Genomic DNA, 16,224 nt, shown 5'->3' on the forward strand with positions numbered 1-16,224 from the left:
TACTGGGTAATTATAGCAGAGTTCAGCAGTGGTGCTCTGAAGAATAATTGACGCACTCATAGGAAATTATAAAGTTTATAAAATTATTTACAGTGTAACAGTCAGGGGGAAAGGGTATAGTGCTCGGCGTCAATATTTGTAACAAAAATTACTGTCAATGGTTGGTAACTATACAGTAAATTTACATTATCCAATTGAACAGTTGAGAATTTACAGTTTATATACATATGTACAAGAGAGCAGCTTGGTGAGCAAAATATGTATATAAACTGTAAATTCTCAACTGTTCAATTGGATAATGTAAATTTACTGTATAGTTACCAACCAATGACAGTAATTTTTGTTACAAACATTGACACCGAGCACTATACCCTTTCCCCCACTGACTGTTATACTGTAAATAATTTTATAAACTTTACAATTTCCTATGAGTGCGTCAATTATTCTTCAGAGCACCACTGCTGAACTCTGCTATAATTACCCAGTAATTTTAAGCATTGGTGCCAACTTCTTATTCTATAAACTTATATTGTTCAACCATCACCACTGTGCAAGTGTTTCTCATTCTTAATTTTCCCATTGTAATGTGTATTAATTTGTACATGCTAAATACTAATCAGGTACCTGATTTTTGCCTTGAGGAGGTAATTTGACTGATGATGCCCTCAATGAAGGGCGAAACATGTCTCAACCAGAATTAATAATAAATTCCTAAATGTAAAATTTATATGTATTGAATAGGTGACAAAATAAACCATTTAGCATCCTACATTCAGTATCTTCAGTAGGGATAACAATGATTTTTATCACTTGCAACAACCTTCTAGTCGAATGCTGCAACGAAGTAAGATATGAAGTCAAGAAAAAATGAGCTAATTACATTACTAGTTTCAGGAAAGCAATACCATTAATAATAAACAACTCAAAGAATTAAAAGAAAAAAAAGAAAAGAAAAACAACAACCTATTAATAACCAAAGCGGGTAAAGGAAAACAACTGTCATCATGGACAAAAATTAATACCTAAATAAAATTCAACAATTCTTTTTGGACAACACATTTCAAATCATAAAAATAGATCCAACTAATAAAATCTATAAAAACATTAAAACAATGCTTAAAAACATTAACTTCCTTCTCAATGAACAAGAAACATCTAAATTAATTGCTATGAACCCTAGACTTCCCACAGCCAAAGCATATCCTAAGAACCACAAGGCTGAAGTTCCCATGAGACCCATTATAAACTGTAGATCCAGTCCCACATACAAAATTTCACAATTCATAAAAAAATTTGAAAAATCACAACGTATTTCTCTCACAAAGAACAGTGAAAACCAATATAAAATTCTGTAACATCACAAAGAGACTTAAAAATCCAACAATACCATTAACTAATTTCATATGACATTACAAATATGTATCCTAGTATTCCTGTATAAACAATTTTGGTAGAAACTCACCTGAAGAAACACAGCAAATTAAGTATTATAGAAATTGAAGAATTTACAAACATATTAAAATTTGCCCTTAACAACAACTATTTAAGCTTTAATAATATTATCCATCAACAACATAAACTTCCCATGGGATCACCGGCCTCAGGGATCCTAGCACAGATTTACTTAGATCACTCAGAATACTCCAAAATTGACAAAATTAACAATATATTTTTCTGGTCCAAATTTGTACACGATATATTAACTGTAATAGACAAATGCTTCACTAATGACAATGCCATCTTGGAACAACTGAAAACCCTAGATCAACACATAAAATTTACAATAGAAACAGAAACAAACTGTATATTAAATTACCTTGATGAGACAGTTACCAGACATGACGATCATTAATGTACATTTACAGGAAACCAACCCAAACCTTGCACACCATAAAGCAAAACTCCACTCACCCTAATGCCCTAAAAAAAAAGAGCCGCATACTATAGTATGATTCACAGAGCCTTCGACATCCCACTATCAACTAAAAATTTAACAAAAAGGAAATAAATATAATTCATACAATAGTTAAGGATATCTGCTTTGTCCAGAGAAATAAGAGAAATATGAGAAATAAGAAATAGATGGAGAGAGTATTTTCAGAAGCTGCTGAACATAAAAATGGATGACAGTCATTCAATGGATGACCAGGAAAGGCAATTAGTTGATGAAGAAATGGATAAAGAAATTACAATGAATGAAATTGAAATGGCAGTAAGAAAGATAAGAATGGAAAAACTGCTGGAATAGATGAAATTTCAGTGGAGATGATACAGGCAGCTGGAGCTGTAGGCCTGCAGTGGACATATCGGGTTCTCAGGAATGTCTGGGAGAATAAGGAGGTCCCTGAGGATTGGCAAAAAGGAATAATCATCCCAATTTTCAAGAAAGGTGATAAGAAAGTTTTGGAGAACTACAGGGGAATTACTCTAATATCCCATGTTGCTAAGATAATGGAAAGGATACTGGAAAGTAGAATAAGGTTGATGGTTGAGAATCAGATACAGGAAAATCAGTTTGCTTTCAGAAGTGGAAGGTCAACAATAGAGCCCATTTTCATTATGAGACAACTAATGGAAAAGCATTGGGAGTACGGGAATGATATGGTGATGACATTCATTGATATTGAAAAGGCATATGACAGTGTCCCCAGGACGAAAGTTTGGGACAGTCTGGTGCTAAAAGGAATTGGACAGGGATTAATAAAAATGATCATGGCATTGTATAAGGAATGTTGTAGTTGCGTGCAAACATAAGTTGGTTCAAAATAACTAGTGGGCTGAGACAGGGAAGTGTTCTATCACCAATCCTGTTTACCATAGTAATGGATGGTATCATGAGAACAGCAAAAGCAGAATATGGAGGAAGAGAAATGAACATGCTGTTATTTGCAGATGATATTGTGATTTGGGGAGAAGACGACAGGAAGGTTCAAGAACAGTTGAATGTGGTGAATGGGAAGATTGAAGAATGTGGATTGAAAATAAGTGTAGAAAAGAGTAAAACTCTTGTTATGACTAGAGGGGAGAAAGAAGGGAAAGGTCAGATTAGATTTGCAGACAAGCCCCTGGAAGTAGTGGAAACGTTTAAATACCTGGGGAGTGAATTAATGGAGAATGCTCGACTGGATGCTGAGATTAGTAAACGGATTCAAGCTGGAAGTTGTTTCTATCATAGTGTAAGAAACATGTTATGGGACAAAGATGTGCCAACGGAAGCAAAGGATACTATGTACAAGATGTATTACATACCCATAACAACTTACGGAGCAGAAACTTGGACAATGACAAAGAAGGATGAGAGTCGAATACAGGCAGCCGAAATGAAGTTCTTGAGGAGTATGATACAGAAGAGTAGAAGAGACAAAATGAGGAATGAGAAAATCCGGGAAGAAATTGTAGTGGAAAAAATGAATGATAGAATAGAGAAGAGCCGACTAAGATGGTTTGGGCACATAAAGCGAATGAGCGACGAAAGAATGCCAAAAAAGGTGATGGAAATGCAAATCCAAGGAAGGAGAGGCCATGGACGACCACGATTGAGATGGAAGGATACCATCCAACGCAGCATTATAGGAAGAAACCTGGATTGGGACACAGTGTTGGCGGAGGAGTGATGGAAAGACCGAAGAAAGTGGAGAGGAACCATATTTGCCCCTACCGGGCTACAGCTGGATAAAGGGAAATGATGATGATGATGATGATGATGATGAGTTAAGGATAATGGTTATAATAGAGAATTACAAAATCATTCATGACGTCAAACACAAACAAAAATCTAGCCTAGTTAAAGAAGACAAACCCAAAAACGAGGATACATCTTTTACTTTTAATAATACCAACAGTCCAACACCTACCATATTACCAATTTATTCAAAAGACAAAATCTTAAAATAACATTTAAAACATCTAATACTTATTCATTTATTTTTCATAACTCTAAATCAGTTAACAAATCCAATAAATATAATCACTCAAGTATTTATAGATTGAAATGCACCAACTGTGAAGCTAGCAACATAGGTCAAACAGAATTTCCAATCCCCGTTACATCAAACATACGAACAAAATAATACATAATCGCTTTTCTGCAACTGGGCAACACACAGCAGATTTTAAACACAACTTCTCTAATACTGCACAAGATCTGAAAATCCTTAAAATTACACCAAAATGTACCCTGCTCAATATCACCCAGGAATGTTTCATACACCTGGATCAATATACAAACCCTAACTGTAACCTTAATGAAATAAAGAGAAAAAACAAAGATTTTATACAATGCTACCATCCTTTTACTTACTCATTTTTATTCTGATTATCAATCGAAACCGAGAGCATGTGCTCCAAACCCTTTAGCCTATATAGCCCCTCCTCTACCCTTTACCTCTTCCCTCCTCCCGCACTCCAAGCAATAGCTCACCACAGGCGAGAGACAGCACCCAATATATCTCCAACAAGGCTGCAGAAAGCAACCCCATAAGGACTCAAGGGAGTCACTACCTTTCATTCACAGTAGCATTCGACACAACATTCTCCAATACATTTTTCTTTCTTTTTTCAGATATCTCATGTCCACTGTACTTCACTGCAATAGATATAATCTATTCACATCCATACAAGCTAAAGAAAACCGATCACAAGGTCCATGGCCTTAGTCAAACTATACAGCAATTCAATAACCTCTAGCAAATGGCTCAGCTCAGGGAAACATACTTGTATCTCACACGTAATCAACTAGTGCTAGCAAGTTTTTTTTTTTTTTTTTTTTTTTTGCTAGTGGCTTTACATCGCACCAACACAGATAGGTCTTACTGTGACAATGGGATAGGAAAGGCATAGGAGTTGGAAGGAAGTGGCTGTGGCCTTAATTAAGGTACAGCCCCAGCATTTGCCTGGTGTGAAAATGGGAAACCATGGAAAACCATCTTCAGGGCTGCCAACAGTGGGATTCACACCCACTATCTCCCGGATGCAAGCTCACTGCCGTGCGCCTCTAACCGCACGGCCAACTCGCCTGGTACTAACAAGTTTTAAACAACCCTATTTTATTATAAAATTTTAAGACAACATCAGAAACTGTGATACTTAAATACAAAAACACTTTATGATAAGAATAGTGATATTTGACAGTAATGAACACTATGCTATTTTAGACACTAATATTATGACATTTCCAGCTGAAGAAGGCCTATAAGGTCCAACTAGTACTGTAGGGTTTTTAAAAAATACAAATACACAGTTCAAAAAAATTATGGGAACATGATTTGTAACATCTGGTATGTGAACGTTAATTTGGTAGATGGGGTTCCAAAGGTCGTACAGCATACCTTGAGACCTCAGCTACTCAGGGTTTGTCAAATCAAAGTTATTTTCCATCTGTAGGCGTAGCCATGAATTAAACTGTCAGGTGACCCCTCAAAACAAAGTGAATAGCTGTGCGTCCGTGTGTCGTCGTGAGATACACAGACTACTGCGGTCATTTGAGCATGTTGTACGCAAACCAGCACATTCCATGAGACATCTTAATGAGGTTCAAGTCACATGGACTGTCACTTTGATCCAGGAAGGATGGACTTTTCGTCGTGTTGCTGTGGATCTCAATGTCTATCCATCAGTTATTCAATGCTTGTGGAATCGCTACAATTTCACAAGGAGGATCGGACAAGATCATGGACACATGACAACCCCACAGGATGACTGATATCTGACCATCTGTGCATTGTGTCGTCGTTCAGCAACTGCCAGAGAACTTCAACAAGATCTCAGGAGGGTCATTGTGGTCACAGTGTCTGACCAGACAGTAAGGAACAGGTTTACGACCCAGACGTCCTGTTAGAGTGCCCCGTTTAACGCAGCAACATTGCACAACTCGCCTTCTGTTTGCCTGTACCCACGCCAACTGGCAACTTCGCCAATGGAGACCTATGTTGTTCACAGATAAGTCCAGATTTCCCTGACACAGTGTGGTGGACGTCAATGTGTATGGAGATGCTGTGGTGAGCACTACATGCCAAATGTTGTCCAGGAAGGTGACCGATTCGGACAAGGTTCTGTGATGGTGTGAGGTGGCATTAGTATTGACGGCCATACAGATCTTCAAAAACAATGAAGGTGTTCATTAATCCACCTATTCAATGCTTTATTTCCACTTATAGTGGTTACAATAGCACAATAACACTTATTTGGGACATGTTTCGCTCTCAATTTAGGGCATCTTCAGCCTAAAATAATCTTCAAAAGTACATATAATATTACAAATAGAAGCTAAAAGATTAGCTAGTTATTAAAATTTGGTACATGTGATGTGAATATTGATACATTATTAAAAACATGTTCATGGAACACTGTCAATGATCATACTAAAACTATCTTGTCAGAGACTAAAATTTCTTCCATTAAAAATACGTAGTTCTAATTAAAATGGTTCAAATACAATTGTTTATGGATTACTAATGTGATAATGCGTAATGCCAATGAAATGAGGGAGTAAACATAAGCACAAAAACGTATGTCATATATACAATATGTTCAAGGCCGCTGCTAGTCGTAAGTGTGAAGGTATTAAAACATTCAAAGGTAGATATACGTCAAGGTGAAACTGAAGCATCAGTAGAATTATTGTAGAAGAAGTGGCCCTTTGTACAGATCGGAAATATTGTCAGAGACCTTTGTCGTGAAATGTCGGTAGATTCTGGAATAATGTTCAGTGTTTGTTGAAAGTTGTTGCTTGTTAACTACCGTTGTGTTGGTAACTGCCCTTCTGTTGGCTCTGAGTCTTGTATTGTATTGTAACCCTTATAATTGTAAACTGTCACTTTGAAGTAGGATATTGTGTGGCACAGAAGCATGGCATGGTGCAGTTTGAATGAAAGAGATGCAATTAAGTTCACTACACTAGATGAACTAAGCAAAGTGAGAGTGGACAGATAACAAAAGGAATGGGAGGTCATGGTGCTCATGCCAAGCAATGGACGACAAAACACGCCAAAGTGTACGCACTCTTTCTCATGAACTAATCATCCCATTAACCTGCGATTTGTGCTAAATGAATCTTTGAACTATTTTTCTCGGTTCTTCGGCTCAAAGTTCCAAAGGCAACATTGCTCTAGTTTTCATTGCATTGTGAAATAACCCAGGCAAATACAAGAACATCACTTTCATTGAGCACAAAATGTGGAAGGTCTCTTCTCCATTACTACACCATAAGGTAAATAAAAAATAAATTAATGTAAATTATATTCTTTTGAGACAACTACTGAAAACATTTGAATGTAAGCTGAGGTAAAACTGTTGTAACAGTGAATTTTTTCAAGAGATCGCTGCATTTTCTTAGTGCTCACATCTGAATCACCTCCATACGCTGGGTAAAGCGGTTCTCAAAATGTTCCCCATCAGAGGGGTTAAAAAAATAATCAGTTTAGTATATATATCACATTTTAATCTAAAGTTTCATTTTTAATAAATTTTGCATTTTATCTTATTTTCATAATGCAATATGAAGTAATTTAGAATGTGAAAAATGAAAATACAAAATTACAAGCCCTTATAAAAAGCACTTCTTGTAATTTTGCTGTTACAAAAAAATCACTACTTCTAATTATTATGAAACATAATGAAATACCTAAGCAGTAAGGAACAAATCCGATCGATCAACACTGCGCTTCTTGAGAAGAAACATTCGTATAGAACCACTGGTGGCAGTACAGTCCATACTGCAAGACCACTCATGATTTCAACCTCCAGAATCTGAAATCGGAAAGAAAAGTCTGATAAAAAGCTATATATTAATAATCAACATTTCTGATATGAAAATAATATCTGAGAAACTGTAACTTATTTCTTTTAGATAATGGAAAGGTACAAACAAGTGATAAATAAGGTCATACATAGAAAGATAGGAAGTTGGGTAGGAAGATATACAGTATTTGAATTAACATGATTCTGACCTATTATTGCTTCATGCTACCAGTTGAGCTACTATGAAGCTGTTTAACACATTCATGACCGGCCCTGGAGATCGCCGTTTTTACGCAAAGGCATCGTTTGTAGCTTGTGCTATCTGCTGGCTATAATTTTAACTACTTTCAATCAGGTCATGCAGTAGAGGGATCGTAGATTTTAGTGTTGATACGTTTCTTTAATTGTACAGTCTCTGTAGCTTTGGAAACTTTGTATATACACAGGTGTTCTTATGCGCCGAGAATCACTGTACAAGATGTGACGACAAAGTATTTTTCTACTGTCTTGTTCATAAAGATGATAGTATTATAGACAGATATTTATAATCAACATCGCGTGCGGTCACACGGTATGATATTTCCGCTCCGATCGAGGGTAAATGAATGTGTACTGATTACTGTGGAGTAAATGTATTTTTTGCATTGTGAATGTTAATGAGCATAGTACAGAAACTGGTATTGAAATATTTCCCAATCAATCTGGGTACTAGCTACTTCTATATTTGGTTCAGCCATATTTCAGGTCCATTTGAAAGCTCAGAAAGATTCCTCCACTTCATTGATCTTACATAATTCCAGTAAATTCTACTGTTTGTGTGTTTATGCACTGACAACATACTGACCATTTTGGTAAAATTCATCGTACTGCGTGTCATTTACGCCCGATTAACTAAGAGCCTGCACTCACAGCATAGGGTAGCCAGGTAGTGAAAGTCATCCCACGCTGAGAGGTTAAATCTTCATGAATTTAACAAAATAATGTCGGATATGTAGAGCTATTCCCTGGAACTCCAGTGCGGATGTCAACATAGCGTGGCATATTCAGTTGTCGATGGCGACCAATAGTTGTGATTAGTACAGGCTGGTTATAATAGGTACCAAGTGACAGCGAATTAGATATTTCTAATGACTAATGGCTAACACTAAATGGGGAGTAGCTGTAAAGAGAAATCCTCACATACTTGAAAAAATGAGTACACGAATGGCACAAACAGGGCCTATTAAATGGAACCACAAATGATAATGCTTTGAAAGGTATCATAACATACAGACAACTAGGCAACCTAGTGGGTACATGTTCCAAGTTTGAGGTCGATAACTTTAATACTTTTCGAGTTACAGTAGTTTGAGTGTAGCAGAGTAATTTCTTTCTTGGAGGCTTGAGCTATCCGGTCTATATGGAACAGCAGCCTCTGTTCAGGGTCCGTCGTCAATGTGTTAACATAAGAAGAACTGGACATCAAAGTGCAGACTTACAAGAATTTTCTTAAACTTTATCTGATCATAAATGAACTTTTGTCCTCATCCCGAGAGGGTGCAGCTCTTTTCAGGCACATCCGCAATGTACAGTAGGTGAGCTGCAAGTACCATTTCAACCACATACCAACCCTCTTGCCATTCTTACATTTCTGGCAGTACCGGGAATCAAAATCCCCCCTCCTCGATGATGGAATAGTGCTAATGTACAAGGTATATCATTTTGCAGACTTCTTAGTTCCCTACACTGCAGGTTTCCTTGTTTCTGCTAGCATCATACATGGATCCCTTTACCAAGCAAGTGGCTGTCGGCTTGCATTCGGGAGGTAGTGGAAAATGTTGGGGCTGTACTTTTATTAAGGCCACGGTCACTTCTTTCCTAATCCTAGTCCTTTCCTATTCCATCATCTGTAACGGAACCAGATTGGAAAATCAAAAACAACATATGGCTCTCAGGTACTAAGTTAGTATCTCACTCCTTTATCCTTGGCATAATTATTTAATGAGTTTCAAGGATGCAATATTGCTTGAGTACTTTCTATTTGTTGATTGGAAGAAAAATTGCATACCATATATGAAACACACCAAACCAAAATGTAATAAACTTCTTCCATGACCCTAATCCAGGGAGCTCCTGGGTCAGGCAGTAGATCATTGACCTCCACCCACTTCTAGCAGTTCCCTGGAAATACAAAAGATGCACTTTCCTTAGCTCTTCATCCTGATCCACTGTGATGCTTCATATAGGCTATTATTACAGTGGGCTCGCCGTACCAAAAGGCATTTTATACCTAACTGCAGGTTTCAGTGAGGCTGCCCCGTAACCTGGAGAGAAGATCCTACCTGCTGGATTTCAGTGGCATTTCCTCCACTAGAGAACCAGTACCGAACTAAAGGAGCTTCTCTGCTTGAATCCATTAGTTCCTTCAGTGAGTCAGGTTATTTACCACCACCACCCACCAACACTCGGTGTTGAGTCATCAGCTATATGGTCTACTTCATCCTGCAATAGGTAACACTAGCTAGACAATAATCCACTCATAACTGATGAGAGAAATGGACAGGTTTCAATTTGAGAAGCAAAGGCTGAAGACTGCTGGAATGTGTCAGTATTGTAATACAAGAACTGATGTTTAAATATACTTACAATTATACAAATAATGCATACCCAGTCAAACAGTCTGCAAATCATGTACATATATAATAAGATAAAAGTACCATATTTTAGTAGGGTCAATGAAAGAAACCTCCACGAAGATTGCAAATGAGGACCATTTATTCAAAACTCGATAAATGCAAAAATTTTGGAAATTGAGTTATACATGCTATTCGCTCACCATCCTGTGCAATAATCTTTTGCATAAGTTGATATTTGCCGTGTATACAAGTACTTCTTATAATAATTATAATAACACTTTTAAAACTTAAAATGACTACACTCATGTACAATCAAATGTTTTAAAAATAATTTCAACACTGATGATGGACCTTAGAGTCCGAAACCAGTTTTGAAATAAAAATTTAGTGTGCTGATACGACTGTATACGACTAATTATTATTATAATAAGTACCATCATCAGCACTGTTAATAAGATGGCTTTGATATTTTATAATGATTATAATTCGTGTATAGAAGTGGTTGAAATCACTACATTTTTGCAAAAGTTGATATGTGCTCAGGGAAAGTTAAAGCAAAACTCAATAAATGCAGCTAACTATTAATCACGTGGCATTTTTATGGATAATCGGAAGTGTTACTCTGTGGTACAATGGAACGCCGGAGTCCGTTATTGAAAGGATGTATTCCTGGAACTGCATGCCACATGTTCGCACGATTAGTCCTCATTGTCGTCGACAAAATGAAACTCACTTCTTGAGAAGTTTTAAACAAGTTACTGTGAAAGGAACTATTTCACTCAACAACAGTATGAATAATGAATCTGAAGATTCTGAAACTGGTGTGCCGGTTCAGGAATGTGTCGGTGGAAGAAAGTCTAGATACAAGAAGACAGTACCTGGAAATCTGGCTAGAACTAAAAAAGGAACCTAATATTAAATGCATTCATGGACTCAAAGACTTGCCCGCAAGTACAGAAACTAAAAGGATGAAACAATGCAAAGCTGCTGAACTCTGCTACAAAGATATCACTGAATTCCATCATCATGTGACTTCTTTAAACAAGATTGATCAAGACAAGTTTATATTGAAGTATATGCACCTTTCCAAACCTCAGCGCAGAGTAGTGAACATTGAAAGTGCTAAGAAGAAGAAAACTGTTTCTGTAAATACAGCATTAGGAAGAAAACTGGTGAAATACTTCCTGTCTGTGCTGCAACTTTTCAAGGGATTTCTGGCATGTCAAAGGACAGATTACCTTATCTGGCTAGTAGGTTTCGTCATACTGGGAGGTTACCTAAGGAAAATTGAGGTCGTGACAGAACAGGCAAGGAACACAAGGACATAACGGTTGCCATTAAGAATCACACAAAAAGTATAAATGCAGAGAGAGCCATCATGACAGAGGAAAGTCTAAGAGAGGATATTTACCGTCTAACCTCTCAGTCAATAAGATATGGAAGAAATTCTGTGAAGAAAAAGGTCTGGATTGAAACTGTGCTCGCTGTCAAAATACAAGTATATATTCTATAAGTGTTTCCATGTGTCATTCAAAACTCCTCACGCTGGTACCTGCTCCACTTGTAAAATTAGTCTGATGAAAATACAGAAACATTCCTAGAGAAGAAGAATGAACTAAGGACAAGTTATAGATTGCACAAACTCAGTGCAAAGCAGTTTTATCAAACAATGAAAGAAGAAAACCCAGGTGTCATCAAGATGTTTCGACATGCAACAGAATCAACCAATTCCGAAGTTATCAGTGAGTGAGATTTTCTATGCTAGACAAGTGTGGTTATACAATCTCTGCATCATTTTTCACTCAAAGGAGCATAGAAAGGAAGATATATTTTTCTATACTTGGCAAGAAACAGAATCCTCAAGAGGTTGCAACCAAGTTGCTTCGGCTTCATTGGACTTTCTCTTAACCTAGAAGAGAAATTGCATACAGACTGCCTTACCACGATACATTTATTCTCAGACTCTTGTAGCAGCCAGAACAAAAACCGTGTCATCCTGGCCACACTTGCTGATTTCTTGGAAAAAAAAAAGCACATTATTCAATAATATTCTCCATTTCTTCCCTATTCAGGGACACAGCTACATGGCTCCAGACAGAGTGTTAGGTAGAATTGAGAAATCTTACAGAAGACTGGTAAACATACTTTCTCCCCCGAACAATACTATGATGTCTTAGAGAAGCATGGCATCCTTCAAATTCTGAACAGGGACTGGGAAATCAAATATCTAAAAGAGAATTCACAGAAGGTACTACGAACTAGGTTGCCATTTAAAATGAATAGTCAACGTGTTATCACATATAATATGAGACATGAGTGTTTCTGTATCAGTACAGGATACCTAGGTACTATGCATACCCAGTGGAAGTTGAAATTCTGAAAATGAAATCCAGCCATGGAGCATTGATAAAATCCTCTGTTTTACGAAAGAAAAATATGGTGAGCAAAGAAAACAAGAAGGATGTTCAAGCTCTGCTAAAATTTTTTGAAATACCAGATGATGCTGTGGACTTCTACAGGTTTGTGTTAAAAGACAAGTAACAGTCTTCTGATGGCTATGTGTTTTGATGAGTTCTCAAATATTAATTGAGTACATTTTATTTTGTAAGACTTAATTTTAATTTAACCTGTGTGATATTAATGTGTTCATTCATTACAATAGAACTGATAATATAGGTTAATACCTTATTTTGTTTTATGTTACACTGCTTGATGCTAAGCATATTAAAATCTAATGATATAATGTAATCTTACAATACCAAGTAGTCTATATTATAAAACGTATGACAATGGAGCTAAAAAATCAATAAATATTCAAAAACTATTATTCATAATATAACAAAAATAAGTTAATAATTTCATAAACAAAAGTATATCATTCAATTTGAGTATTAATGTGAAGTTCCATTTTACCAGAATATTTGCATATACAGACTATTGAAAAAACTTGAAAAAATTATCTTCTAATCTTACATCATCCACCTTAAGTTTTAACAAGTTCTATTCCGATACTGTGCTTGTCTTTACTGGAACTAATATCGACGAAAATTTGAAATGTTTCATGCATAGGCTTCTAAAAAAAAAAGCACCTGAAAAATGAAGTTTGCTGCAAATATTGAGTTTTGAAAAACCGTTCCTCAATTATAGACGTACAAGAAATGAATAGCAATCGGGTGTACCCTGGGACATGTCAGATAATGCAATGAAATGTGCTGACGGCTTATCCTTTCACAAAGTCTCTATCCAAAAGGATTGCACAAAGATCGGTCTTTTTCAAGACCATCTGTGTTATCTCTTTAAACATCAAGGGATTTTCTCGAGAGAAAGAAGTCCTATTAGCAAATTTGTGCCAAAAACATGCATGTGACATCCTACTAGTCCAGGAAACACACAGGGGGAGTACTAGGTACCGTCCAAGAACTGATGGTATGGAACTAATCCTAGAAAGGCCTCCTGACAAATACGTCAGTGCCATCTTTTCCAGACCTAACCCGAACATCATCTCAGCCTCATTGACTGAAGACAATGACATCGAGCTCCCTACAGTTAGAACACTCCATACTTCTGCATTACATCAATCTACAAACCACCTGAGGCTATTTTCAGCTTTGAAACACCTGCCAACTTTAACCACCAGGACGTAAACTTTGCCATTGGCGATTTCAACTGTAGAAGCACAGCTTGGGGATATCCAAATTCTGATGCAAATGGAACAAATCTAGAAACATGGGCCGAGGCTCATGACTTGTATCTGATCCAAAATCCGAAGCTCCCATCTTCCTTCAACAGAGGTAAGTGGAAATCAGGGTACAATCCAGACAATATCTTCATGTCTTCAAAAGTAGCTGGGCAATGTATGAAAACTATGGGAGAGGCCATACTTCACACTCAACACAGGCCTGTCATTTGCATCATAAATTCCGTGGCGATGCCTGAAGAGGCACCATTCAAGAGGAGGTTTAACTTCAACAAGGCTGACTGGACGAGGTTTAGCAAAGAGCTTGATTTGGAGATAATAAACGTTCCACCGCAACCAGAAATGTACGACACCTTTATGGAATGCATCCAGCAAGTTTCAAGGAAAACTATTCCGAGACGATGCAGAATGCAATATGTTCCAGGCTTGTCCAGTGATGACAGACTGTTATTAGAAAGATATCAGATCCTTTATGAAGAGGATCCATTTACTTAAGATACTATCGAAGCTGGAGAAGCCCTGTTGCAAACCATCACAGCAACTCGTAAGGCCAACTGGAGCAACTTGGTAGTAGTTGAGAGGCCTGGAAACTGCTTAAAAACCTTAGCAGCGACCCTGTAAAATCACAGGAGAACTCTGCCAAAGTGACACATAATCAAGTGGCAAACCAGCTCCTGCCGAATTGTAAAACAAAAGGGAGGGCGACCAAAGCACCTCTTCAGCGTGATTTGGAAACAGACAATCACTTCCTTTTGAGATCCATGGTTGAATTTGAAGCTGCCATCTCCAGCTTGAAGATGTACAAGGCTGCTGGTGTCAATGACCTAGGAGTTGAACAGATAAAGAACTTTGGCTGTAAAACAATGGAGTGGTTACTAAGCCTAATGAACACGTGTGTCACCAAGTTACACACTCCTAAAATGTGGCAGAAATCTCAAATCATCGAAACTCAAGCCTGGGAAAGAACCAAACGACCTGAAAAATTTACAATTTCCTGTTATGCCATACCTTCAAGATACTGGAGCATCTGGTACTTAACCGAATCGGTATCATCCTCGAAGAGAAGTTCATCCCACACCAAGCAGACTTTCATGCTGGCAAATCATGTTGTAGGCAGATCTCTAATCTCATCCAACACATAGAGGACAGTTTTGAGCATGGTGAGATAACTGGAGTCACCTTTGTTGACTTAACAGCTGCATACAACATTGAAATGAAATGGAGTATCGCTTTTAGTGCCGGGAGTGTCCGAGGACATGTTTGGTTCGCCAAGTGCAGGTCTTTTGATTTGACTACCGTAGGCGACCTGCGCATCGTGATGAGGATGAAATAATGATGAAGACAACACATACACCCAGCCCCGTGCCAGCTAAATTAATCAATAATGGTTAAAATTCCCGACCCTGCCAGGAATTGAACCGGGGCCCTTGTGACCAAAGGCCAGCACGCTAACCATTTAACCATGGAGCCGGACATACGACACTGTGAATCATAGGAAGCTGTTGAAGAAAGTGTATGATTTTACCAAGGACCACCAACTAACATCCCTTATCAGCACCTTACTTCAGAATAGAAGATTCCAAGTCTCGCTACAGGGTAAGATGAGTAGATGGTGAACCCAGAAGAACGGTCTCCCCCAAGGCAGCGTGCTAGCTCCAGCACAGTATTACATCTACACAAACGATCCGCCAAATCCAGCAAGCACTAGGCTTTTCATCTATGCTGACGACAAAGCGGTAGCTACTCAGGGATCATCCTTTAAAGAAGTAGAAGGAAATCTGACTTCAGTGATGGATGAACTCTCCATGTACTATGATGCCAACCATTTGAAGCCAAGCTCCAGTAAAACACAAGTGTGTGCATTTCAGCGCAATGACAGCTGAACATCACATGGTGAGGGAAACGACTGAAACATTGCCCAACACCAGCTTATCTAGGTGTCACACTACATCATGCTCTAACGTACAGGCAGCAATGCCTGAACATGAAACAGAAGGTCAGTGCTTGAAATAGCATACTTAAGAAGCTGATCGGCAGCACCTGGGAAGTCAGTCATCGCAAACTGAGAACTTCTGCACGTGTGCTGTGTGTGTCAGATGCGGAGTATGCTGCTCCTATGTGGAATGCTTCAGTACATGCTAAGCAGGCTGATACCATAGTCAACGATACTGTAAG

At 37.8% G+C, this 16,224-nt stretch overlaps 1 protein-coding gene across 1 annotated transcript in view; it reads right to left on the reverse strand.

Annotated features, from left to right (window-relative positions):
- LOC136874927 (centromere protein I) overlaps positions 1 to 16,224 on the reverse strand; it is a 331,694-nt gene that overhangs the window by 57,061 nt on the left and 258,409 nt on the right. The window contains exon 12 of the mRNA XM_067148637.2: positions 7,622 to 7,746. Within this exon, the coding sequence (XP_067004738.2) occupies positions 7,622 to 7,746 (125 nt within the window). The remainder of the gene's footprint in view (positions 1 to 7,621; positions 7,747 to 16,224) is intronic.

Source organism: Anabrus simplex, chromosome 5 (assembly GCF_040414725.1).
Source record: "Anabrus simplex isolate iqAnaSimp1 chromosome 5, ASM4041472v1, whole genome shotgun sequence".
In the NCBI taxonomy this organism is placed as follows: domain Eukaryota; kingdom Metazoa; phylum Arthropoda; class Insecta; order Orthoptera; family Tettigoniidae; genus Anabrus; species Anabrus simplex.